Source organism: Actinia tenebrosa, unplaced genomic scaffold (genome assembly GCF_029948245.1).
Source record: "Actinia tenebrosa isolate PJP-AT-01 unplaced genomic scaffold, QUT_ActTen_1.0 PGA_scaffold0__85_contigs__length_37466705, whole genome shotgun sequence".
Lineage (NCBI taxonomy): Eukaryota > Metazoa > Cnidaria > Anthozoa > Actiniaria > Actiniidae > Actinia > Actinia tenebrosa.
The window spans coordinates 34,435,684-34,461,395 of NW_028292569.1; the positions used below are offsets into that span (position 1 = coordinate 34,435,684).

Consider the following 25,712-nt stretch of genomic DNA (forward strand, 5'->3'; position numbering starts at 1 on the left):
CCTGTCATCTCAAGCATAGTTATATCATTTCTCGTAGTAGGGATTGGTTGGATTTTTATAGCAGTTTTCTAGTCAATCATGAGCAACTGTAACTGGTCATGAAGGTCTTTAATACATTGCTATTTAATATTCATTGTGCAGACAACTTTGCTGTAACTGTGATCTATGAAACACTATAGTTAGTGGACAGAATTATCTGAATATGGAAAAGAGTCATTTTTGGCATATTTTGGCCAAAAAGCATGGACTATAGCCCATGGTTTTGATGAATTTTGGGTGTTTTTTGACTTGCCTTAAAAAATATATCTTTTTGAAATAGGGTCATTTTCGGCCCATTTTGGCCAGAAAGCATGACTATAGCCCATTGTTTTGAGACATTTTAGGTGTTTTGCAGTGGACATTTTATCTAATTTCGAAAAAGGTGTATTAGCCAAGCTTGGGCAAAAAGCATAGATTATAGCCCATGGTTTCGCTAAATTGTTGGTATTTCTTGATTTTTCTGAGTTTTTTTACCGTGAGCGAAACGAAGTACTTTCTTTTATCGGTTTCGTCAACGGACTTTTTGTCTGCGGCTCTGCGCTTGTTGATTCCTCGAAGGTTTTGAAGGGCATTTTCCAGTTCTTTGCAATGCTCTTTTTGTCATTGTAACTTATGCTCGATTGCAGTGGCTTGGCGTTCTGGAGCATTGTCTGTCCATGTGACTAGATCGTGATTCACAGGTAAGAATGGCACTGTTTTTTTTATCGTGTATGTATTGATGTAGGAATTTTCCTAGGAATATTTCGTAAAATGGAAAAATAAATTTTAAAATATTTTTCTGAAACCTCTTTGAAAACACAACTAAAACTCGAATAGTTGTACCGACATGTTATGACGTCATCCACATTATCAACAGAAAACAGTGTAATGAGAAATCATGATTTGGTATGTTTTGTTTCCCAAGTAAAATGATACCCGTGTAAAACTTTCTGACCCAAATGATTGCAATGGACCCTAATACTAGTATCTTCTTTTTCCAGACTCGACATTGCGTTACGGAAGTGACAACACCAAGGACGGTTCACACCAATCCGTGCGTGACACTTCTGCTCAACCAATCAGAAAGGTCGCACACAGTATCGTCCCGGTCACAGCACTACCCTCCTATATATTAGTCCTACATAATAAAATACATTTCTATTCAAACAGTACTAATATATGAACTGGACGTTTAAGGATAAAAGCATGTGGATTGATCTTGTCGTAACTGGTTTGCTTAGTCTGTTGATTTATCACACACGATATACCAAGGCAACAGGTAAGCCAACCTGCTCCACCTGCTAAAATCATTGTTAAGATAAAAACTTTTTACGAAATAGGAGAGTATCAATGTACTTTTGAACTGAGGCTGCGTTTACCCAGGGTACGAATTTTCAACCAGTCAAATAGTTGTACGTTTAGGGGCTCCGTTCGCGCGGGACAGCTATCCGAAAAAAAATTAAATTCGTACGCCTTGCCGTACAAATTTGGATCCACTTCCGTGTGAACAGAACGTATTTATTTATACAAATAAAGAGACGGTTCCGTGTAAACGGTATGTACAGGTCAAATTTTTGACCAGTTAAGGATTCGTCCGGTACGTACCATGTAAACGCAGCCTGAATCTTGGAAGGTAAAGGTGGAAAATAAATACAATATATTACAACTTGGCTGAGTGGTTCGATGCCTTTTATCAAAGTGACTAGGTATTAATAATACTTTGGAGTTAGTGATGCTTTAGCTTGGATATTAGTTTTAGTTGAACAAGAATATATTAGAACGATTTTGATTCCCCGGATGTGAAATATTCACGGCAAACCACTGTGGTGACAAGTGGTGACGATCCGCGTCGAAACATTTTGATTGGAAGAGCAATGTGTATTGTTTCGGCTCTACACGCCGTACCGTGACCGTGACGTTTTTTTAGAATTTTAATCGCTGGCTTTTTATTGCGCAATGTGATTGGTCTAGCAGTGACGTGACCTTGGCGTGACGGTGTCCGCGCCGTGTTCATTACGTGTTTTGGGTATTTGATTGGATTGAGAGTAAATTCTCGTGCAATATGATTGGTTTGGCATATGCCTTGCCGTGTCATGACCGTGTGTGTGCTGCCAGCTTACAAAAACTGCTCTAAGCGGCCTTGTTGTGATCGGCATACAGCTATTTCAAGGAAGGAAGTTTAGGAAAATTTTATATTATTGTTGCTTTTTGCTGATTGGGTCCACATCGCCCATAGCGTAAGTTCGGACTTGGTATACATGTATACAACATGCAACGCCATGGGCGTAGCCAGGGGGTAAAGCCGCCCTAACCTCCCCAGGCAAAATCCTTGTTACGCCCCTGAACATGTAACAAATCTTTTACCATCCTTTTTTGGGAATTGCTGTATGTATTATCACGAACCAAAGGCGAATCGCTGTAGACACATATATTTAGTCCATTATTTATTCATATTTGTGTTGGATGGAATAAGAATGTGGCGTTAAAGCAAGCGTTGAAGATGAAGTCGGCGATAAACGCATCACAGGTAAGACTAGATACTGCACCGTGTATTGGAACATTTACTATGATGTCTGTGAAATAATCTAGGGCGCGCCTTTATGCCGTTAATAGACAGTGGGGCAGAGCAGTGATCTTGCGCGCTTTGATTTTTTCCCCCTGCGGTTTTCGATATTCTGCGAACTTAGTAGTTCCGAGTTGCGCGCTTAAATTTGATTTTGCGCTGCTGTCAATGAAAAACCATGACATGAGCCTCAGGCATCGTCCACATGTTTTCGGATATTTTTAAAAACGGATCTTTTTCCTTTGCGGATTAGCCTTGAAGACGCAACTTTTTGAAAACGGATACGTGTGGACGGGCGAAAACCATTCGAAACGCTAAGTGTGGACGATACTTTTTTTAAGCTAGTTAACGGATTAAGAAAATATCCCTTTTCAAAGATATCGGGATGAGTGTGGACGGGGCCTCATTGAACCTGGGTAAGATATTTTCGGATTGTTTCAAACCATCTGTCCTTAGACTATAAGACGTTTGTTTGATTCACAAGTATCATCAGTAAATAAGGAAATAATACTCGAGAGTATCACACATGGTTGGAAATAAGAAAATAGATGAAGATGCTCAAATGGTATATAGGAATCACAAGTCACTGTTTCTTGATGATATTCTTAGACTAAATAATTTGCACAACTGTTTGCATAACTATATTTATCAACGCCATTGTTTCGTTTTTTACTTGTTTTTATTTCATTTCTCCCCTGTTTTCTTCTAGGTGGACACGAGAGTGCACCAGGAAGCTGGCCTTGGATGGCAGCTGTTTTTGTTGATGGACCTCCCACCAAGTACTTCAAGTGTGGGGGGACCCTGCTATCTGATCGATGGGTTATCACAGCAGGACATTGTGGTCTGATTACCAATGAGGTTGGGATGATAGGAGGTGCCCACACCATGCCCTATCGACTAAAGGTCAGCTACCAGAAGTAATAAACAATATTATGAGTCAAATCCATGGAAAACACCCAAAATCATAACTATTTTGGCCTAGAAGCACGTACTAGAGCCCATAGTTTCGATCAATATTGGGTGTTTTTTGACTTCCCTTCAAGATTCACTCTTTTTGGAAAAAGGTCATTTTTAGGCTATTTTGGCCAAAAAGCATGAGCTATGGCCCATGGTTTTGATCAATATTGGGTGTTTTTTCACTTCTACTTTCAGTCACACGCCGGTTGTACACACGCATCACATTCCAAACATCCCACACACCCTCAACAAGCACGACTATAAAAAAATAATACAATGGGCTTGTAAACCGCAATCTTTGGCTCTCTGAACTAGCACAAGACGAAGACTACGCATTTCTTTCAGACGGCATTCTCAATGGCTTTTAGTTAGTGCCGCTTTACACTAACTTTGCAGATATTGACATGGCTAATTATAAATCAGCAACTAATCCCAATAACAGGCACCTCGTCGAGCAAACTATTCGAGACGAGATTGCACAGGGCAGGGGCGTAGCGAGGACCTAGGAGCTGGCGGGGCACTGACCCCCCCCCCCCCCCCCCCAAAAATTACTGCTCCCCCCATAAAACAAATAAACGAATAAACGCGCAAACAAAAAAGAAACAAATTCGTATTGGTATAAACTGGTTTATGCAGCGCACTTTCCTAGGTTGCAATAATCTATTTTCCTCTTTCGTTTTGGTTTAATATGTTTTTTTTTGTTGTTGTTGTTGTTTTTTTTCGAAAAAGGTGTTTAAAAATTTGGGGCCCCCTCGCTACGCTACTGGCACAGGGCAATTACAGAATAACCGCAATAAAACCGAAGGTAGTCAGCGCACTGGGAGCTATTCCCAAACTTAACTTAAGGTTCAGGTCAAACGTCGAGCTTCACATGAGCCGAACCTAATTGAAACAATGGATAACAAGGCGGTCTCCTTCGATGTAATTAGGTTCGGATCACGTGAAACTCGACGTCTGACCCAGAGCCTAACTCTACCGAAATCCGCCTAATTCACGATTGTTCCTGTCCGCACGGGCAAGCAGTAAACGATTGTATCAACTCTAAAGCATTCAAATTTCAAACGCTCGACAATATAATTAAGCTTATAAAGCCGCATTACTATATGGCGAAAATTGACCTCAAACATGCTTACCGCTCAGTTCCAATTCACGAAATAAATTATCAAGCCACAGGGTGCAAATGGAAGTTCGAAGACGACAACCATTGCACCTATTTCTATGGCACGCGCTTACCATTCAGTGCGAACAGCTCTTCAGAAATATTCTACCGCCTCACCCAACCGACGCACCCAACCGACGCATGATGGCTTATCGCGGGTTTAAGGACATAGTTGTTTATCTTGACGACTTCTTAGTAATAGGAAACAGCAAACAGCGCTGCCAGCAAGCTTTTGATACTCTTCTAACCCTTTAGCACAATCTTGGGTTCACAATAAGTCAGCACAAACTTGTGAGCCACACTCAGGGTTTAACCTTTTTAGGAGTAGAACTCGACACAGCCTCCTGCGCAATGAGCTTACCACGCAGCAAACTTGAGGAGTTGAAATAACTAGTAATCGAGTTCCAACACAAAAGACGCATAAATAAGAAACAACTCCAACGTCCTGCTGGAAAACTAAGCTGGGCATGCCGCGTAATTTACGGCGGTAGAACCTTTCTACGCAGAATACTAGGTTTTATGAACGCGATATCTGTAACTAGCAATATGCGCCTTAGCAAGGATTTCCTGGCAGACAATGACTGGTGGGTAAAGTTCCTCAAATTTTTCAACGGTACCAAACAGTTCCTCAACGCATTATCTACAGTAGAGGTCGTAACGGATGCGTGCCCCATCGCTGCGGGGGTTATTTTCGGGGTGACTGGTTCTACCACAATTACAGCAATCACTCTAGCCACAAGACGATGGTGCAACCACTGGGCCAACCACCGCATAACTATCCACTGCGACAACCAAGCTGCAGTGCAGATAATCAATAAGGGGACAACAGCCAATGCTCTAATGATGGCAGAGCTTCGCCAGTTATTCTGGTTATTTGTGGTACGTAACTTGCACATCGCAGCTGTTTACATTGAAGGAGAGAAGGACTTCCTTACTGACTCAATTTCCCGTCTCCACGAGGCGCAGCACCTAAACCGCTTTTACACCTTGCTTTGCAATCGATAATCACAATTTGCAGTAAATGCCATGTCTCTTAACCACCATACGTCTGCTAACAACAGCCAATTCCTCTCTTCCAGATGATCGCGACCAATCACTAGCCGAGGAACTGAACACCAAGTTCCGACACTACAGATCACAGCTTTTCGCCGAATCAACCAAATCCACCCACAAGACGCACTGCAACGCATACTTCCGGTTCTGTGACAAGATGGGTTACCGCCCAGTCCCTATCCAGGCAACACATCTTCTCCGTATATGAAGCATTTCTAGCGCGCTCCTTAAAACCATCCTCTGTTCGCAGTTATCTAAACATCGTAGGAATTCTGCACATGGAATTCGAACTACCTAACCCCCTGCTCAATAACTGGACGCTAAAATTACTACTAACAGGCATCAACAGGGCCAAAGGTTCACCACCTAACCAAAAACTGCCTATGACACCTAATTTTCTTTCACAGATATATTCTCAGCTTAATTTTACCTCATGCTTTGACAGCTCATTCTGTCTAGTACTCTTAAACGAGATGTTTCGCAAATCGCATCTGCTACCTCACTTTCCACGCACCTTTGACCCACCAAACAACTGACTAAAACTTAAAATTTCACGACTGAGGCATGGTAATCACCATACGATGGAGCAAAACTAACCAGTTTCGTGAACGGCTTGTGGGAATACCCATTCCATGCATACTGCATAGTTAGCTATGTCACACAACGGTAACTATTAATATAATGCATTCCAACTCTCTCCATCATCTGCACAAGTCTACTCATGGAACACTTCAAAAGGCACACAGGCTGTAGCAAACAATTTTACATACAGCATTGCTTATGACTAAACTGAGGTTTTACATCACCTTACTCTATTACTACATAGCTTGCCTTGCAGGGCACTCCTTTCATAAAGGAGGAGTTTTGATGGATTTTGAATATTTTTAGGGTATTTTTACTTTCCTTTAAAATTATCTCTTTTTGAAAAAGGGTCATTTTCGGCCCATTTTGGCCTAAAAGCATGGACTATAGCCCATGGTTTTGATGAATTTTGGGTGTTTTTTTCACTTTCCTTTTGGCCCATATTGGCCAAAAAGCATGGAATATAGCCCATGGTTTTGATGAATTTTGGGTGTTTTTTGACTTTCTTTAAAATTTATATGTTTTTCAAAAGTAGTGATTTTTGGACCATTTTGGACTAAAAGTATGGACTATAGCCCATGGTTTTGATGAATTTTGGGTGTTTTTCGAGCTTCCTTAAAATTTATATGTTTTTGAAAATGGGTCATTTTCGGCCCATCTTGGCCAAAAAGCATGGAATATAGTCCATGGTTTTGATGAATTTCGGGTGTTTTCTCACTTTCCTTAAAAGGTATATATTTTTGAAAAAGGGTCATTTTTGGCCCATTTTGACCAAAAAGCATGGACTATAGCCCATGGTTTTCATGAATTTAGGGTGTTTTTTGACTTTCTTTAAAATTTATATGTTTCTCAAAATTAGTGATTTTTGGACCATTTTGGCCTAAAAGCATGGACTATAGCCCATGGTTTTGATGAATTTTGGGTGTTTTTTCACTTTCCTTAAAATTTATATCTGTTTGAAAAAGGGTCATTTTCGGACCGTTTTGACCAAAAGCATGAACTATAGCCCATGGTTTTGATGAATTTTGGGCGTTTTTTGACTTTCCTTAAAATTTATATGTTTTTGAAAAAGGGTCATTTTCGGCCCATTTTGGCCAAAAAGCATGGACTATAGCCCATGGTTTTGATGAATTTAGGGTGTTTTTTGACTTTCTTTAAAATTTATGTTTTTCAACATTAGTGATTTTTGGACCATTTTGGCCTAAAAGCATGGACTATAGCCCATGATTTTGATGAATTTTGGGCGTTTTTTGACTTTCCTTAAAATTTATATGTTTTTGAAAAAGGGTCATTTTCGGCCCATTTTGGCCAAAAAGCATGGACTATAGCCCATGGTTTTGATGAATTTAGGGTGTTTTTTGACTTTCTTTAAAATTTATGTTTTTCAACATTAGTGATTTTTGGACCATTTTGGCCTAAAAGCATGGACTATAGCCCATGGTTTTGATGAATTTTGGGTGTTTTTTCACTTTCCTTAAAATTTATATCTGTTTGAAAAGGGTCATTTTCGGCCCATTTTGGCCAAAAAGCATGGACTATAGCCCATGGTTTTGATGAATTTTGGGTGTTTTTTGACTTTCTTTAAAATTTATGTTTTTCAACATTAGTGATTTTTGGACCATTTTGGCCTAAAAGCATGGACTATAGCCCATGGTTTTGCTGAATTTTGGGTGTTTTTTCACTTTCCTTAAAATTGAAATGTTTTTGAAAAAGGGTCATTTTAGGCCCATTCTAGCCAAAAAGCATGGTCTATAGCCCATGGTTTTGATGAATTTTGAGTGTTTTTTGACTTTCCTTAAGATTTAAATGTTTTTGAAAAAGGGTCATTTTCCGCCCATTTTGGCCAAAAAGCATGGACTATAGCCCATGGTTTTGCTGAATTTTGGGTGTTTTTTGAGTTTACTTAAAATTTATATCTGTTTGAAAAAGGGTCATTTTCGGACCATTTTGACCAAAGAGCACAGACTATAGCCCATGGTTTTGATGAATTTTGAATGTTTTTTTCACTTCCTTTATAATTTATATGTTTTTGAAAAAGGGTCATTTTTCAGGGTCTGTTGGGCTGTTGGGCTGTTGGTTCTGTTGGGCTATTGGGCTGTTGGGCTGTTGGGCTGTTGGTTCTGTTGGGCTGTTGGGCTATTGGGCTATTGGGCTGTTGGGTTGTTGGGCTATTGGGCTATTGGGCTATTGGGCTGTTGGGCTGTTGGGCTATTGGGCTATTGGTTCTGTTGGGCTATTGGGCTATTGGTTCTGTTGGGCTGTTGGGCTGTTGGGCTGTTGGGCTGTTGGGCTGTTGGGCTATTGGGCTTTTGGTTCTGTTGGGCTATTGGGCTATTGGGCTGTTGGTTCTGTTGGGCTATTGGGCTATTGGACTATTGGACTATCGGGCTGTTGGGCTATTGGGCTGTTGGGCTATTGGGCTGTTGGGCTATTGGACTATTGGACTATCGGGCTGTTGGGCTATTGGGCTGTTGGGCTATTGGGCTATTGGACTATTGGACTATCGGGCTGTTGGGCTATTGGGCTATTGGGCTATTGGGCTGTTGGGCTATTGGGCTGTTGGGCTGTTGGGCTGTTGGGCTGTTGGGCTATTGGGCTGTTGGTTCTGTTGGGCTATTGGGCTGTTGGGCTGTTGGGCTGTTGGGCTGTTGGGCTGTTGGGCTGTTGGGCTATTGGGCTGTTGGGCTGATGGGCTATTGGGCTGTTGGGCTATTGGGCTATTGGGCTGTTGGTTCTGTTGGGCTATTAGGCTATTGGGCTATTGGGCTATTGGGCTGTTGGTTTTGTTGGGCTATTGGGCTATTGAGCTATTGGTTCTGTTGGGCTATTGGGCTGTTGGGCTATTGAGCTATTGGTTCTGTTGGGCTATTGGGCTTTTGGGTCTGTTGGGCTATTGGGCTGTTGGGCTATTGGGCTGTTGGTTCTGTTGAGCTATTGGGCTATTGGGCTGTTGGGTTTGTTGTGCTGTTGGGCTGTCGGAATCCTGGTGTGTATTAAACGCAGGAGGTGAAAGTATGGTGCAAAAATTAAATGTCACGTGACCTATGTTAAAACGATAGATGCCCATGCACACAAGCAAAAGCACCTTTTTCTTCATAGGCACAAAACTGTGATCAGAAATAAGCTCATATACCTTATATTGATTTTTGCCTTGTTGGGTCGTTGGGTCCAACGACAAACCCAACGCAAAACTTGGATCCCTAAATCGTGACCCATATGGTTTTGAAAAATGGTCATTTTCAGCCCATTCTGGCCAAAAAACATGGACTATAGCCCATGGTTTTGATGAATTTTGGGTGTTTTTTGACTTTCCTTAAAATTTATATCTTTTTCAAAATTAGTGATTTTTGGACCATTTTGGCCTAAAAGCATGGACTATAGCCCATGGTTTTGATGAATTTTGGGTGTTTTTTGAGCTTCCTTAAAATTTATATCTGTTTGAAAATGAAAAATGAATTTTGGGTGTTTTTCGACTTTCATTGAAAATTATGTCTTTTTGAAATAGGGCCATTTTTGGACCATTTCGGCCAAAAAGCATGAACTATAGCCCATGGTTTTGATGAATTTTGGGTGTTTTTTGATTTTCCTTAAAATTCATATCTTTTTGAAAAAGTGTCATTTTCCGCCCATTTTGGCCAAAAAGCATGGTTTTGATGAATTTTGGGTGTTTTTCGAGCTTCCTTAAAATTTATATCTGTTTGAAAATGGGTCATTTTTGGCTCATTTTGGCCAAAAAGCATGGACTATAGCCCATGGTTTTGATGAATTTTGGGTGTTTTTTGACTTTCCTTAAAATTTATGTTTTTCAAAATTAGTGATTTTTGGACCATTTTGGCCTAAAAGCATGGACTATAGCCCATGGTTTTGATGAATTTTGGGTGTTTTTTGAGCTTCCTTAAAATTTATATCTGTTTGAAAATGTTTCATTTTTGGACCATTTTGGCCTAAAAGCATGGACTATAGCCTATGGTTTTGATGAATTTTGGGTGTTTTTTGACTTTCCTTAAAATTAAATGTTTTTGAAAAAGGGTCATTTTCCACTACCGATTTGTTTAGTACTGACTTTGATATTTATTGAAAATATAAACCAGATACGATATCGAAATGAAGAGAAATTCGCATTTACTTTTAAATAATATCTATTTTCCTTCTTGGAGTGAGTTTGATCTTAATAACTCTTTGTCATTTTAGTAACTCTAACCCAAATCTTTAAATTTAATCAAACCCAAAGATTTAATTAATCTCCAACAACTTTTTATGGTAGATAAAACTTGGGAACTGTACTGGTTAGTTTACTAATATTTACACTGGTTTATATAGGTACCGGCGTGGTTTATAAGTTGTTTTGTGAGTTACGCCGTATAAAAACTTCGCGTTTTGAAGTCTTGAGCTTAAGATTCAAGTAAGGTAAATCACCAACTACTTTAATTTAGTCTTAACATACGGTAACATATTTCTTAAAGTGATTCTAAACGTGGGTGAATTGGCGTGGGCGAGTTGGCAAACATATGAATGATGATTTTATGCGTGGGCGAGTTGGTCAGTGGGAAAATTGACTGTAAATCCTCCAAATTTATCAAAACTATGGGCTCTAGGTCCATGCTCCAAAATAGCCTTAAAATGACCCTTTTCCAAAAAGAAGTCAAAAAACATCCATTCTCTACTTTCATATCCCCATAATACTTTATGTCTTTGGGCCCGGGTAACCAGAGGGTAAACACCCACTTCTCTTGCTGCAGGCTGATCAGACAATGTTGACAATACCTTGTTTGGTATCCAAAAATAAAATGAATAAGTAAAAAACAGAAAAAGATAGAAGCTTGAGGACGTTTAAGGTAAATTTTAAACATTTTTTCAATAAGACCAAAACTCTTGATGATCTGTACACGCAAAAATAACTTGGAATAAACTGATAATCAGTATTGTACAGATAAAAGCAGGTATAGTATAAATTCAATTAGGAAACCTTTCAATTTGGGACAGTTTTTTGATTGGTTATCCCCCAAAGACGGAAGGCATTATGGGGATGTGAAAGTCGAGAATTAAATAATATTGATCAAACCATGGGGTATAGTCCACACTGTTTGGCCAAAAAAGGGTTCAAATAGCCCATCAAAACCATGGGCTATATTTCATGTTTTTTGGCCAAAATAGGCCAAAAATAACCCTTTTTCAAAATGATATAATTTTCAAGGAAAATTAAATCCATTAAAACCATGGGCTATAGTCCATGCATAGGAAAATCAAAAAACATGGGGTATACTCCATTATTTTTGGCCAGAATAGGTTAAAAATGATTAGACTTCTGTTCTTGGTAGGTACGTCTTGGTGAACACAACTTAAAGGGAAAGGATAGGAATGAACAAGAGATAACAGCAAAGAGAGTGATTTTTAACCCTAAATGGGACATAGTGAAGAAAAATACCAAGGAAGGACCAAAGTTAATATCTACCAATGATATGATGTTGATTGAGTTGGAAAAGCCAGTCAAGATGACAGAGCAAGTTTATCCTGTGTGTTTGAGCAGGAAAAACTTTAAACATGGTTTGTATATATAGGCACCCAGTAACAAGGTTGGAGAAAACCAATAATTTTTTTTTCTCTATTTTCTCCCCTATCCTCTTTGATAAGTAATAAATGGTCCCTTAGATACTAGATGATACTTTTACTAGAACCTACTCACTCTTGATCCACGACTAAAGCTGATCACCATCAATATTGTACAAAGCATGCATCTGGTGCAAAGAAGCATTGACACTTACAGGCATCCCATGTTCAAATGTAGGAACCAATTTTAGGACTGCAACAAAAAATATCATGTTGAAGGCCCCCAGTTTTGATCCCCAGAGTCTAGTACTATACAATCTTTACCAAACTTTCTTTCTTGAGCTTAAATGACGCAAAGATGCTGCCAATGTTTTGTAAGACAGACTATTATTTTCTCCCAATAATTCTCAACCATTTACAAGGTATGGATGTACCACTTGGGGAACAAAGTAGGAAAACATTGTGCTCAATTTGAAGTATGTACTTAGTTTTGTTTTATATTCTATTGTACTTTATTCCACACTAGGTAAAATGTGTCACGTGGCGGGATGGGGCAACTCAAAAGTGGGTGGTCCAGTACCCAACACTCTTCATGAGGCAGCACTCCCTATTGTATCCCGAGAAGATTGCAATAAACCAGAATCCTATAGTGGAGTAATCTCTAATGATATGATCTGTGCAGGGTATCAGAAAGGTGGCAAAGACACTTGTCAAGGAGATAGTGGAGGTAACATAAATTTACGATGTAATAGCCAGTGTGGTGTACTCTACGTAATCTAGGACATGCAGCTATCAGCTATTTCTTGCCATCTCTGGGTGTCACTGAAGCTAAGTCTTCCTGGAAATAGGGTTTGTTTTTTTTACTTAGTTTCACTTTCCCTCCCACAAGACAATGTGTAGAGGTATCAAAAGAGGACTTTTCTGAGTTCAACAAACAAAGTGCATTGTGGTCTAGCTTTGGTAAAAACAACACCATATGAAGCATGATGATCAAAAGATTATGAACTGAAGCTAAAGACTACAATGCACCAAGGTTGCTAGCAGAAAAGTCTTATACAATCAAATTATAGCACAAACCTGAAACCCTTGTTTGTTCAAGATGACTGTGCAGAGAGAAACCTTTCAGCAATTTTCAGCTTGTCAGCCTATGAACAATGAAAATGAAATAAAAAGTAGTTGTTTGGTGTGTATAGCAGTTGTCAACTTAAAGATGTGACCAATCTTACCATGATGATAATTTCTTCCTCCATTAATTAATATATTGATATTATCCACTTTGTTCTGTTAAAGGACCCTTGATGTGCCAGGGCAAGGACAAGAAATGGTTCATTGCTGGTGTAGCCTCCTTTGGACACAATGAATGTGGAGTGCCAAATAAGTATGGAATATATGCTAGTGTTGCTGCTGCAAGAGATTGGATAACAAAGTACACTAGACTTAAATTCATGTAAAAAAAATTAACGAGATAAACTTTGAAATTGCACCTACTAACCTATATTAGTCCTGGTAAATCCATCTGCAATATCAAGTAGTATGGTAACCCTATTTACCAACTGCTTCATGACAGAACCATACAGATAACATAATTATACAATGCCTTTATGCCCTGGCATGACACTTTGCCTGACTATAGTGAATACTGTCATGGATTTCAAAGGGACTGGTTGCATTGCTTAAGCTCACATCTGATAGTCACATAGCATATGCAATATATATGAAGCATAATTTCGTTGTGTCTGCGCAGCTACACGCATGTGGCTGTGAGTAAAGCCTTCTTTGAACGAGACTGGACAAAAACAATAAACTAACAACAAATTTTTAAAATAATATATTTACAAAAATGTACATAATATTAATTACTAATAAACTTGCACTACACAAGGGTCGACACTTAGAATTATATTAGTTTCATAGACTTTGACTAAGGCAAATCAAATGCAAATCTCAAAATGGAAATGATTTGAATACCTTCATGCAAAATGATGAGGAAGGGGGCACTTTGTCTGATATTGACCACATATTGTTCAAATTAGGAGTTCATCCAGACGACTTTCTCTTGAATACTATATTCTGACTGATTGTGTATGCAACTTTTAAAAAAAATATTCAACACAATACCAATACTAAAATACTAAGGAATATCTTACTGTGATTGCCTCAATAATATGAAACGGTTTTATGTACATGTACAACGACATTGCAGTAATAAATTATTAATTGTCATTAAATATGTTAATAAATATTTCATTGTGTTATGTTGCTTCTGGTTGTTGTTCATTGTTCTCATCCTTATTTTCTACCACATTAATGACAGGGAATACATGGGGTTCCTGTTGTATCAGGGTGCTAGTCTTCTCCAGCTCTTGCTCAATCTGTTGTAGTCTTCTGTATTTACAGATGTGTTCAAGGTGCATAGGGCCCCCAAGTTTTATGAACCTGGCACCAACTGCTATTGCCTAGGTTTGCACAACAGAAAGGGGAATTTAGTTTTCATAGTTGGTTACCATGGGTTTACTACCTTTATCATTGAAGTGGGACCTGCAAAGTTTGATGTCTCCTTCGCCGACTAGCATTTTAAAGACAGTAGCAAAGAAGTGCAATAAAAAACAATATTTCGAGGGAGATTTCGTACTGAATTAAAGATTTTAGACAATTTAGAGGAATTAATTACTTGATGCAGTCTAAATCTCCTTCAAGGTATTGTTTTTTCATTGCAGTTCTTCGATTGACGGTCATTGAAATGCTATAGCTAGTCTGCACACGAGACATTAAACTTCGCAGGTCCCACTTCAATGATAATGGTAGTATTGAGGCCACATTGCTCTAACAGTGATTCTGTATTTGTCCAATACTTCCATCATGACATACATTAATGTACCATAGTTAACTATGTATGTACTCACCACATCCACAACCAATGGCACTGTATCTTTCACTGGCCCTTCACTTAGCATTAGTAGACCACCTTGATCTAAAATGAAGTGCAGCAGATTTTGTTTAATTTTCAGGCACAAGAATGTTATTTTACTTTGTGGTAAGAACAATATATAATTATGGTGATAAGAACATGCCCCATGGTGTGACTACATACATGGAGTGTGACTACATCAACCAAGGCCACCCAAACAAATTTCAAATCAAATTCACAAATCACATTTTAACACTATATAACAGATGAATCAATGAATTCTGGGTTTTAAACTGCTTCTTGTTCACTCCTGATCATACACACACCACATATAAAGTAAAATATATGATTTCAAATTTTAAAAAATGTGAAAATTTGTAAAGATTCTATTATTTAAGTACTCAATTGTGATTGGCTAATTTGTATGGAAATTTGTTTGGGTGACCTTGGTTGCTGTAGTCGCACAGTAAAGTGGCTAAAATCACTGTTGACAGTTTAGTTACAACTGTCATCTTTTATGTCCTATGCTGTATGCACAGGCTTTTTTACTTTAAGCCAATTATATTTCGATGCAAAGCTGGTTGGTTTTACCAAATAAAGTATGTAATAACTTGTTTAGCAGCACAAAGCCTGTGCACAGAAACGGTCGTACTCTTGAGCATTGCACTGTAATACTGTTCTTTTGACACTGACTGATGCAAGGTCAACTGGTTGATTAGTTACCTGTAAGGGTTGAAGCCTTGTCCATCAATTCAGTTATAGTGTTAGCTTGGTCCATATTTAAGACACCAGCACTTGATATCTTGTCTGTCACACCAACTGACAGAATACCTGGATTACGTTTGTACAATTCTTCACCAATGATAAAACACTTTTCACCAATCCTTTCATTTAGTTTGATCCAGCCTTCTTTATCCTAAATGAAGAAAGAACATATTAATAGGCTACTTGCATAATGGCATCACTTTACTACCACTAAAAATAAGCTTCGCAAGTATTATTGCTCATTCAAATTTGTATTTCCTCATTCAGGTGTTAAATAACTGAACGAAAGAAAGTGTGCAAGGGATTCTGATATTGTTAGTAAATCATGTTATAATGCAAGTGACCTATCACTAACAGTTCACATGTCTCTACCATCTGAACATAGGAAATGAAAAGGGCACTGTTCTATAATATAGCCTCCTCTGCAGGCTGATCTCTTCCGTTTTTTTTTTTGCCATAAAATTCAACACAGGGATCCCAACAGAATATATTGGGTAGACTGCAGGAGGCACTCTTTAATACATGTAAAAACACAGAACTAGTGGCCTATAATTTGACTGTTAGAATGTCTTTAATACCTGACTTCTGACTCCATCAATGATCCCAACAATCCCTTGATATCTGTCAAGGAGCTCACAGTACATGTTGATGACATCATCCAGGGACTTGAATGTGTTCAAAATGATTTCATACTTTAGTTTATCCTGTGTTATTGAGAGAATGAATTTTTTTCAGCAAAAAGTACTTTGAGACATAAAGAGAAAGAATAGTATAGTTGAAGAAAAAAAGAATAGATATGAAGTATGATTGAGTGGGTGGGTGAATAAGTGATTTTCAATGAGTGAATGTTGAATGAGGGTGAATAAGTGATGAGTAATTGTGGTGGGTTCGGGAATAAGTGGTGAGTAATTGAATGATTGGCAAGTGATTAAGTAGTGAGTAGAGTCAGTGTGTGGGTGGTGGGCAAGTGATTTTGTGAATGGGTGGGGAGCTACTGATTGTTTGAATTACTGGTGAGTACGGGAAGCACGGGTGGTGTAGCAGTGTGAGTGCTTGCCTCTCATCAATGCAACCCGAGTTCGAGTCCTGCCAGTCTCAGTGTCGTATGTGAGTAGAGTTGTTTGTTGGTTCTCTCCTGTGCTTCAAGGGTTTTATGGGTTCTCCGGTTTTCCTCCCTCCGCAAAAATCAACTCCTAAATTCCAATTCAATCATGGAATGAGGGCCACAGGTTTGTTAGCCACTGGCTATTAAGTGCTACCCTCGTGAAAAAAAGGACAGGTTTTTTTTACCTGTAAGTGAATAAGTGGTGATTGTAAAAAGAGCTATATAAGTCATTCAATACCTGATCATAGTATTCAGAAGCTGCACAGTTCAATATGATGTCAACATCAGTCCCTAATGTATAACCACAGCCATTAACAGCATCCTGGACAAGGTCTAGTGCTGTATCAGGTTTATCAAGAACAGGAGAGTAACTCCCATCCTGTGAGACACATCTTGCAAAAGTCTACAACAAACACAAAGATGTACTGTACTAACTGTCTTATTAACTGAGTTGGAGAAAAGAGCTCTACACTAATGCATGACTGTCCAATGTTCTTGGACCAGTAAATTGTTGCTTTGGGGCAGCTTTGACGTCACATACAAGTACAGTAGTCTATTCATATCATATTACAAGTGCCCTGTATTAAGTGAGCTCATCCCAACGTACCCCAAGATTGTATTAATAAGTAATTCATGAGTAATAAACAATACATTATTGTACATACACCAAACTTTTGACTTAGAATTCTTCCCATCTGATGAAAGATTTCTGTCAGTTGTTGAATTCCCTGAAACATCAATAGATGGCATGTTAAATGTATTTTCCAAATTAATATTTATAACATTAAAGGGGTGGATTTCGGCAGGGAGGAAGGAGGAGGAGGGGATGCAGGGTTTAAAATCCAAGGTTTGAAAATATATTACAATTATAAACCATCGCACCATTACATTACTTTGGAAGTCAATATTCAATATTCATAACACCAATAAAAAGTCAGAAAATTTTCCCCATGCATCTATAGCTCTTCTATAAGGTTTACTTTGTACACACTTTTACTGAGTTCAATATTTCATAACAGAAATTAAAACGGATAATTTTAATTATGGGGTTGGTATGTTTAATTGTAATTTATGGGATATGAATATGTAGGGTTTAGGTGGTTTGATATTCCTCTCCCTAGACATGTTCCTGTTGAATTGTAGAATATTAAGTATTTCCTTACTTTATTGATGGCCACCCCTGGTTTAGGAAGAACAAGCACTTCTTTGATAAAGTTCTGTTTTCCCGAGGCATTTTTACCACTTGACAGAAGAGTCATGACAGGTATCGGCATTGTAAAACCTTTCTGTTCCTGGAAAATAATATATTAATTAGAATGTTATTAAGTTGTTTTAGAGAGAACAATTAGTCAGTGGAAAACATTCTGAGTGATGATTTGCTATTGTATACAGCCATTTCAAATAGGGATGATAAAGGTTTTGTTGCATAATATATGTAATGCCTACTAACAAAGGTTCCAATGTATTGTACTGTACATGTACATCATACATTGTAGATCATATACATTTGTATATTTGCACACACACGAGAAATTATGCCAGAAAAATGTGCAGACAAAGTTTGGGAAAATTTCATATTTTGTTTATCGTTCATATCCCATCATTTTTTAGGTTTGGTATGTAACATGCAAAATGCAACGAAAACCTTCACAAAAATGTTTTCCCAAAATAGCTGTATTTCCTACTTGATTTTAGTGACACAATAAAAAATAATTTACAAATGGAAAATTACTGAAATATTCCCACCTTTTTGGGTGATATCTCCACAAGGTGCTCAAAGAGCGAACAAGACTTTAAGGTTGCTGCAGCCATGACTGTCACCATGGAAACACCAAGTATTGCGTAATCAATATTAATGTGTTCCTCTTCCATGTCTGGTATAAGCTGTATACCAGAGTCTTTATTGCCTCCCTTTTTATCAAGCATACCACTTTGCTTCTTGTTAATGGCACCAGCTGATTTTTTGGGGTGTTTGATGGTAGATTCATCAGCAGGTTTCTCAGAGGACTGATCCTGGTCTTCCCGCTGCTCTTGTAGTGATAGTGGTCTTGATTCTGGTTTTGGTTCCTCAACAAGATTACTAGAAAATCACAAAACTGTTATGTAAGACAGAGATAGATTTAATAACTTTATATTCGATATGTGTAACTCATTTAAAAATATTCCCTTTTACATTCCTATTTAGAATAAGATTTTAAACTTTTTATTGTTTTGTTATAGGACTCTGGAAGGTCTAAATAAATTATTGATATCAGACTCTGGGAGGCCTGCAAGAGATGTATATATGGACAACACATGGTATAACTACATGGTATCTGAAAATCAGTTAAGCTATTTACCATGATGATTGATTGAACTCAGATTGACTGTTTGTTTTGTAACACACATACAGCTGTACTGTACATGAAAATAATATTTGCTAATAAAATGATTTACAAATTTGCTAATCAAATAGGGAGTATTGTTTACAGTTGATAATGGAACTCTAAGAAAACATAATCCACCATCTGTATACTGATATACAGTGATAAGCAGACACCTAAGGCTGCGTTCATAATGTATGGCAGAGTGAAATCTTTAAATGACAAAAAATTTTTAAGACCCCCAAATTCTCTGAAAAAAAATTTCAAGCCCCCCCATTTTACTGGTAAAAATTTTTCCGATCCCCCCTAAATTTCACCTGCCCCCCCTCTGCCATACATCATGAACGCAGCCTAAGTGGACACCCTTCATTAAACAGACAGCACAAGTTGCACAGTCCCAAATTTTTTCTGCCATATTAACTACTATATATTTAGCAAAGACCAGGCAAGGTCCTGAAGGTGTCTGCTAAATAGAGGTAACACACAATTGCATAAGTGAATTAAATATTATTAATAGCTTACAATAAAATCTCATCAATAGCTTTCTGTTCTATAGGATCCAAGTCTTTGAGCTGTGGACCAAGAGTCTCAGTTATCCGTTGAACCAAATCATCCATATCTACTGTTTTTACTTGGAAATCGTTCTCGCTAGGAGCTGCTGAGGGCTGGCTCTCTGCTGGAGTCTTTCCTTGCTGTTTTGTTGGTTCTGGAGACTTTGGTTTGATGTCATCTGTTTTTGTGCTGAGAGGTGCAGCATCATATAGAAGTGTGATAGATGTCACAAACTGGGGAAAAATATTCTAGTAAACCTATAACTTTAATTTCAATGTTATTGGTCCCTGAAACAACCTTTGTGAGCTCATATAAATCCCAGATTGAAGCACTATTTAGGATGTAATGATTTGGCAGATAACCCTCCCTCAAGCCAAATGCAAAGCCTGTGTCACACGGAACAATTTCTTGTAAAACTCGTCTTGAAAAAAGATAGTTGCAGGTTGCACGAGACCTTGTCACATACATGATTTGTTGCAATATGCACACCTTATTTGAATCATAAAGCTGCAAATTCTTGCTTTCTGATTGGCTCATGCATTCCAATAGCTGTTAATACAGTTAAGCCCACAATGAGATATTTTTCTGTTTGAAGAATCATACAAGTGAGGCTATTGGGTGGATACAATGCTTGTAGTCTCATTTGCATCTCATTTGCATGCATCCATAATATCTGCTATTGTATTAAGAGGCAAGTTGCCCAAGCATGTCACTGTTGCTGAAAATAGAACCGTTTCTACTTTTCGTGAAACAAGAAAATAACAAATTCAAGTCACCACATGACGGGATGTCAAGCATGAAAAATGCTTATGCCACTCAATTTTTTTGTGTAAGACAATTACAAGTAGATGGCACAAGGAATTGTTCCATGAAACATGTGATGCTAAGTTCAGAAATTATAAACCTGAGAACTAAGAAATGGGAGGGGAGTTTACTAGTACTACATTACCCTTGATTCCCAATTACATGTATATTAATCAGCTGGAAATGTAATGGCACCTTTGAAAGTCCTTTAATAGTACAATACAGGTCTAGTTGGACTGTAGGGTATCCTCTACTGCTGAGAACTTCATGGCTTGTAATCTGTATAAATATGACAATCACAGAAGAAAATGTTATTGTGAGTAGATAAAGTATGAATTAACCATGCATGAAAATTACAGTGAGCTTTTATGAATATTTCCTTAAGCTCAGGCCACTCAAAGACATTGGTAACCTGTGCATGTTAAATTCGCCTGTAGATAAATAATAGCATAAGACGTAAATTGTGACCAAACTGGATTATCATATTCACTTGTGTAAAAATATTATTACTTTTTTAGTTCAAACAATAGTATTGTACCTTTGATATCAATGGAGCCTTTGAACTTCCACCAAAGAATTCAGACTATAAGATGTATGCAGGAAAAACAAACAAGTTTGAGTTAGTTGAGGTATTAAGTTTTACACTGGAAAGTCCTGATGAAAAATGGGCAGCTAGACTAACCTGCATTTATTATTTGATAAAATATTTGATATATACAGTAAGCTTACGACTAAGTTTATATTCAGTTTTATAAACAAAAAGAAAGATTACGATTAAAAGAATTTCAAAGTATTATGACTAATAAGTAAAAATACAGTAAACTTTCAATTTGAATTTTAGTCAGTTCACGGTTTATAAACTCTTTTAAGTCAGTCCTTAACTCACCATGTACCCAAATATATCCTCAGGTTGTTCCTTGAACATCTTATTAAGAAGGTTTTCCACATGTTGAGGTACTTGGTTGTTTTTAAAGTAAGCTACAGCCTGTTTTTTGGTTTCAAGAGAGTAAAGACCATTCGTGTCTGCCATCTTGGATCTCCAAGGAAACGACACATTTCCCCTTGGCCCTGTTGCATTGCATTCTGGTATCGAAGCACGTGCTGGTCGCTCAAGCTCAGTCAAAATACGTGAAAATAAGAATAACTAGACGCACTTATTTCCAACTGATAAGAGATACTCTAATACGCCTGCTTAGAGTAAAACATGGAATGGATTGGTTGTGACTGAAATGGATTGGAAGTGACTGGGCTTCGGTCAGTGACTGGATCTTGAATCACACACAATTTTTTTTTTTTCAATTTTCACCTTTTGAAAGGCCATGGATAATCTTAATGTATAGCATAAACATGCCCAACTTCTAAAACTTTTCTCTCTATTCTAAATGCCCGAATTTTGAGTGTTTCTAAATTTTGGAAAATCTGGAACCGTACATAGATGGAATGGACTGGACTACGGTTGGCTGGATCGTACGGAACCTAGACGTTTTTTTTACGCCGAAGTTGCAGCTTTTATCGTATGATTTTTATTTTATTACAAATAACTAGTGATTTTATTAAATTATGCAAAAAATGCAACAAGACGCATTTGGAGCGTGCACTGGGTTGCCCAATGTGAATGACACTCGATTAGTAAAACTATACAGATGTGGTTTTGTAACCAGAGAAAACAGCATTGCGTTACTAACGTCACTAAGTTTTAATAGGCTCCATCTTAAATTACGCTGACAACGACTAATGACTTAATCTATGAACTCGTCATTCAAATCCATCCAAAATCATATGGGTACTCTTGCGCAAGAGTGCACATTTCGCGAGAAGGAGACTAAAAAAGAAAACGAAAACCAAAGACATTTTGCGACTGGGGTTTCACAAGCAACCCAGTAAAAAACCGAAGGCATTTTACGACTGGGCTGCCACAGGCAACCCAGTAATTACTACAAGAGAATGTTACTTCATATTCTCTTGATTACTATAATTGAGTCTGTGACTGCATGAGACTCTTGATTGAGACATGGGATAAACTACAGGCACCAGTATTTTTATGAACTTGGATTTGTCAGAAGTTGCTGATAGTAATTATTATAACTTACATCCATTCATTACATCCATACCGGTCGTTGTCATGTGCATGACGTGTCCGCCATCTTGCCCACCCTCACCTTGGGCGGAAGTTTAGGTTTTAGAGCAGTAAGATGGGTTTCCTCTTAATCTAAAACCGCCCTGACGTGAATCTGGAGGAGGGCAACATTTCTGCCGGAAAAACTTCACGCAGGCTCTTCAACTTAAAAGTTTCACTGAATATTGCAACTAAATTTATAATATTAAATTTTCAAATATTGAAATAACTACATGTTCTTCACTGTCCTCGGATTTTCCTATCTTCTCTGTTCTGCTGCTTCTTTATTCTTCTTCGGCTGTTCTGTTACTGCTTTTTCTGTTCGGTTGCTCGAAGTAAACGGAATGCGAAATTTCAACAATACGAACCAGTTTACAAGACCACGGAACTTCACTGGAACAAATGAATATTGAAAATAATTCTATACGCAATCGGAGCTAATGCTGTTCAACAGAGGTGTATTCAACTCTCTTCTTCAGGTCTTCCTCTTCGCTTTCTTTGCATCTAAATGCCTTTTCCCTAGAAAGATCTAGATAATTAGTCACCCCTTCTCGTATATTAAAGTAAGAGGCTACTGTTCATAAGTCATCGGTTATGTGACCCTTAACACATTTCTTTTACTTTACTCCAACATTACTTCATTTTTGACACTGGATTTAGCCATGTCATGATTGACCACAACTATGATGATAATGATGACATAAAACAATATATTGCAAAAATATAATATTACATTATTAAAAAAATTATAGAGTTGTGTTCTTAAAACATCTTGAGCATTCACTTCCATAGGAAGAGTGCTGCATGTCTGTATTACAAGGGACTTTATGTTCTTTCGAGGAAGACTGTCGGTATTCAGGGACCGTCAGTTTCTTTTCTTTCAAAGTGTCTGACAAAGCATTGCAATTGAATGGGATTACCCTAATCTAGGTTCCAGAGAGATTTTTTTTGCGGATACAAAGGGGGAATTATAATCAAAGGGCGAGTGTCATAGTGCCTTTAAAACTGAAGTAACTTTGATTTTTCTTAAAGTGTATATGACACGAAAAAATTTTAATGTTAAGAATGTGTATTTTATTGGCATTAATAAGAATATCACGGTTAAATTTGTTCCAAAAACGCATTTCTCTAGAAATTCAAAAAATTTTAGCACGAGTTGTGACGTCATTTTGTTTACAAGTCTCCAGATTTAGTTGCAAATACATGAAATATGTTTGAATATAGAATCTTAATTTCAAGTAGTACACTTTTCAGTTTCCCAACATTGGAAGAGTACTACGTAAGCTATCAAATGAAGCTGACTAAAATATGTCTTTTGTTGTTAATTCATATGAATTACAATTTATATTTAGTACATTACTACTGAATCTAGAGTACGTGTCAACAAAATGACGTCACAAATTGGGATTAACTTTCGCAAATATCTCAAGAAATAAGCTTTTGAAACAAATTTTGTTACGATATATTTATTATTACTAACAAACTATACATTTTAAATGATGGAATGTTTTCGTGTCATATACACTTTAACTGCTAGTATAAAGGAAACACTTTTTTCTTTTTCTTTTTTTTTTTTTAAATTAAATATATAGTCTTTAATCAATAATTAATAATAACAATAATCTCTAATCAATAATTAATAATTTTTAAATATTTATACATTTTTTCAAGATTGTAAAAAACGAATAGAATTTGTCCATTATTTAAATATGAATATGTTAATATATAATACTTACAAAGAAGAAGGAATTATAAGATGAAAAACTGGCTAATAAGGAAAATTGAAATATATATTAAATATATAACTATGTATCTTTATCTAAAAATCTACGTTAATAAGCTAAAAATCTAAAACACTTTTTTCTTCTTTTTTTTAACTCACTGTTTTTGTGGGGTTCTGTTTGGCCAGGTAATGCTTTTTGATCTAAGGACTGCATCATATTATAAATACAGTCAGCAGATATTCATCATTTTCCCAAATCAAAGCAGGGCAAATAATATTGTCGGGGAATTTTGGCTACATTTCCATAATTTTTTGATGTAGTAACGTGCATTTGTTTGCTGTCCCTCAATGACGTCAATGAAATACTGCGCATGAGCAGTCAACGTTAATACCTCGTTTTCCAAGAATATGGCCACGCTCCGTGGGTGGCCACTAAACATGGTTGATTGAGGAGAAGAGTTGTTTGAGGGGGACGATAGATTTGGGAGAATAGAAATTTAGGATTAACTCGTTGCCATAGTAAATAAACATAGGTTGCCATAGCGAATAAACATGGTTTATTGAGGAGAAGAGGTGTTTGAGAGGGACGATAGATTTGAGAGTATAGAAATTTGGATTAATGGGATTCCAGAATTTTAAGGAATGATTGCGATAAGATGAAAAGTTTTGAATTTATGGCTATAAATATTTCATACTAATTCATCATTTAAACCATTTTGATCCTGGTATCCTCAATAAAGATTATTTATTATTATTATATAATTTAATATAGTTGGTTGATTCGCTAATATATAAATACGAAATGGTCAAACATCAACCAACTTCAGATTCAGTTGAAAATGTTTAAAAATTGTTATATGAGTAAAAATCAAAGCCGTGTCAATATTTGCTTTCAAGGGGAAAGTTACACAGGATTTTTTATGCCGAAGACTTTGCAAGACGTAAGTTATTAAAAAAAACTCTAAATTAACTCAAATATTTATTTGAACAAAGGAACAGTTATTGCTTCAGTGAACTTGACGTTCCGGGTAATATTCTAACTTCATGGCGAGTAAAGAATATGATTGATGCCAATCATTAGTTTCCTAAGATTAATGATCAGATGTTGTTAGAAATGAAACCTATAATTTGTTAGAAATATTATTTAAAAAAATGATTGGTATAATACTTAAAACGCTTGTAACCATTGCATTTCTGATTTTGCTTCGATGAAAAAGAGAAACTACTTTAATTTTAATTAGATCGGTGAATAAACAACTTTGAACAACGAAAAGTTTAAAAAACTTTAAAAAGGTCAAGCCAAGAGACTTTATCATAATCAGAATATGTTAAATGTCGAAAAAAAAAAAGAAAACTTCCTAGATGATTATTTTTTGATTGAGCCAGGAAAACAAGTGTGTGTATCAATATAACTTCAAAAATAGTTCAATACGAAGTATTCTCAAACGTCTAGAAAATAGATTTGATATATAACATATTACGAAAATAATAAAGGAT

General features: G+C 37.1%; 2 protein-coding genes and 1 long non-coding RNA gene across 3 annotated transcripts; 1 reads left to right on the forward strand and 2 right to left on the reverse strand.

The window, feature by feature from the left end:
• The first annotated feature begins 1,197 nt into the window (after positions 1 to 1,197).
• Positions 1,198 to 13,753, forward strand: LOC116292294 (trypsin-2-like). Its single transcript, XM_031699580.2, has 6 exons — positions 1,198 to 1,297; positions 2,492 to 2,545; positions 3,291 to 3,484; positions 11,651 to 11,876; positions 12,406 to 12,606; positions 13,170 to 13,753. The coding sequence occupies exons 1-6, from the start codon at positions 1,198 to 1,200 to the stop codon at positions 13,328 to 13,330; spliced, it is 936 nt and encodes a 311-aa protein (XP_031555440.2). The 3' UTR covers positions 13,331 to 13,753.
• Positions 13,692 to 21,407, reverse strand: LOC116292284 (enolase 4). Its single transcript, XM_031699571.2, has 12 exons — positions 21,263 to 21,407; positions 20,915 to 20,959; positions 20,572 to 20,655; positions 19,543 to 19,805; positions 18,404 to 18,737; positions 17,821 to 17,949; positions 17,323 to 17,385; positions 16,896 to 17,060; positions 16,131 to 16,256; positions 15,511 to 15,703; positions 14,783 to 14,850; positions 13,692 to 14,335 (listed from the first exon to the last, which is right to left on the reverse strand). The coding sequence occupies exons 1-12, from the start codon at positions 21,404 to 21,406 to the stop codon at positions 14,132 to 14,134; spliced, it is 1,818 nt and encodes a 605-aa protein (XP_031555431.2). The 5' UTR covers position 21,407; the 3' UTR covers positions 13,692 to 14,131.
• A 553-nt stretch (positions 21,408 to 21,960) lies between these two features.
• On the reverse strand, positions 21,961 to 24,486 carry LOC148914152 (uncharacterized). Its single transcript, XR_016119071.1, has 2 exons — positions 24,375 to 24,486; positions 21,961 to 22,885 (listed from the first exon to the last, which is right to left on the reverse strand). It is a non-coding gene; the product is annotated as an uncharacterized LOC148914152 (long non-coding RNA).
• Between the last annotated feature and the right edge of the window lie 1,226 nt (positions 24,487 to 25,712).

Bases quoted from the DNA above. Each gene is read 5' to 3' on its own strand.
- LOC116292284 (XM_031699571.2), bottom strand. From the start codon at position 21,406: ATGGCAGACACGAATGGTCTTTACTCTCTTGAAACCAAAAAACAGGCT. The intron at 20,656-20,914 runs GTACAATACTAT...ATATTTATACAG, and splicing joins AGGCTCCATTGATATCAAAG to ATTACAAGCCATGAAGTTCT. The intron at 17,950-18,403 runs GTGGGAATATTT...ATTATTTTCCAG, and splicing joins TGGAGATATCACCCAAAAAG to GAACAGAAAGGTTTTACAAT.
- LOC116292294 (XM_031699580.2), top strand. From the start codon at position 1,198: ATGAACTGGACGTTTAAGGATAAAAGCATGTGGATTGATCTTGTCGTA. The intron at 11,877-12,405 runs GTTTGTATATAT...ATTCCACACTAG, and splicing joins CAGGAAAAACTTTAAACATG to GTAAAATGTGTCACGTGGCG. The intron at 12,607-13,169 runs GTAACATAAATT...GTTCTGTTAAAG, and splicing joins TTGTCAAGGAGATAGTGGAG to GACCCTTGATGTGCCAGGGC.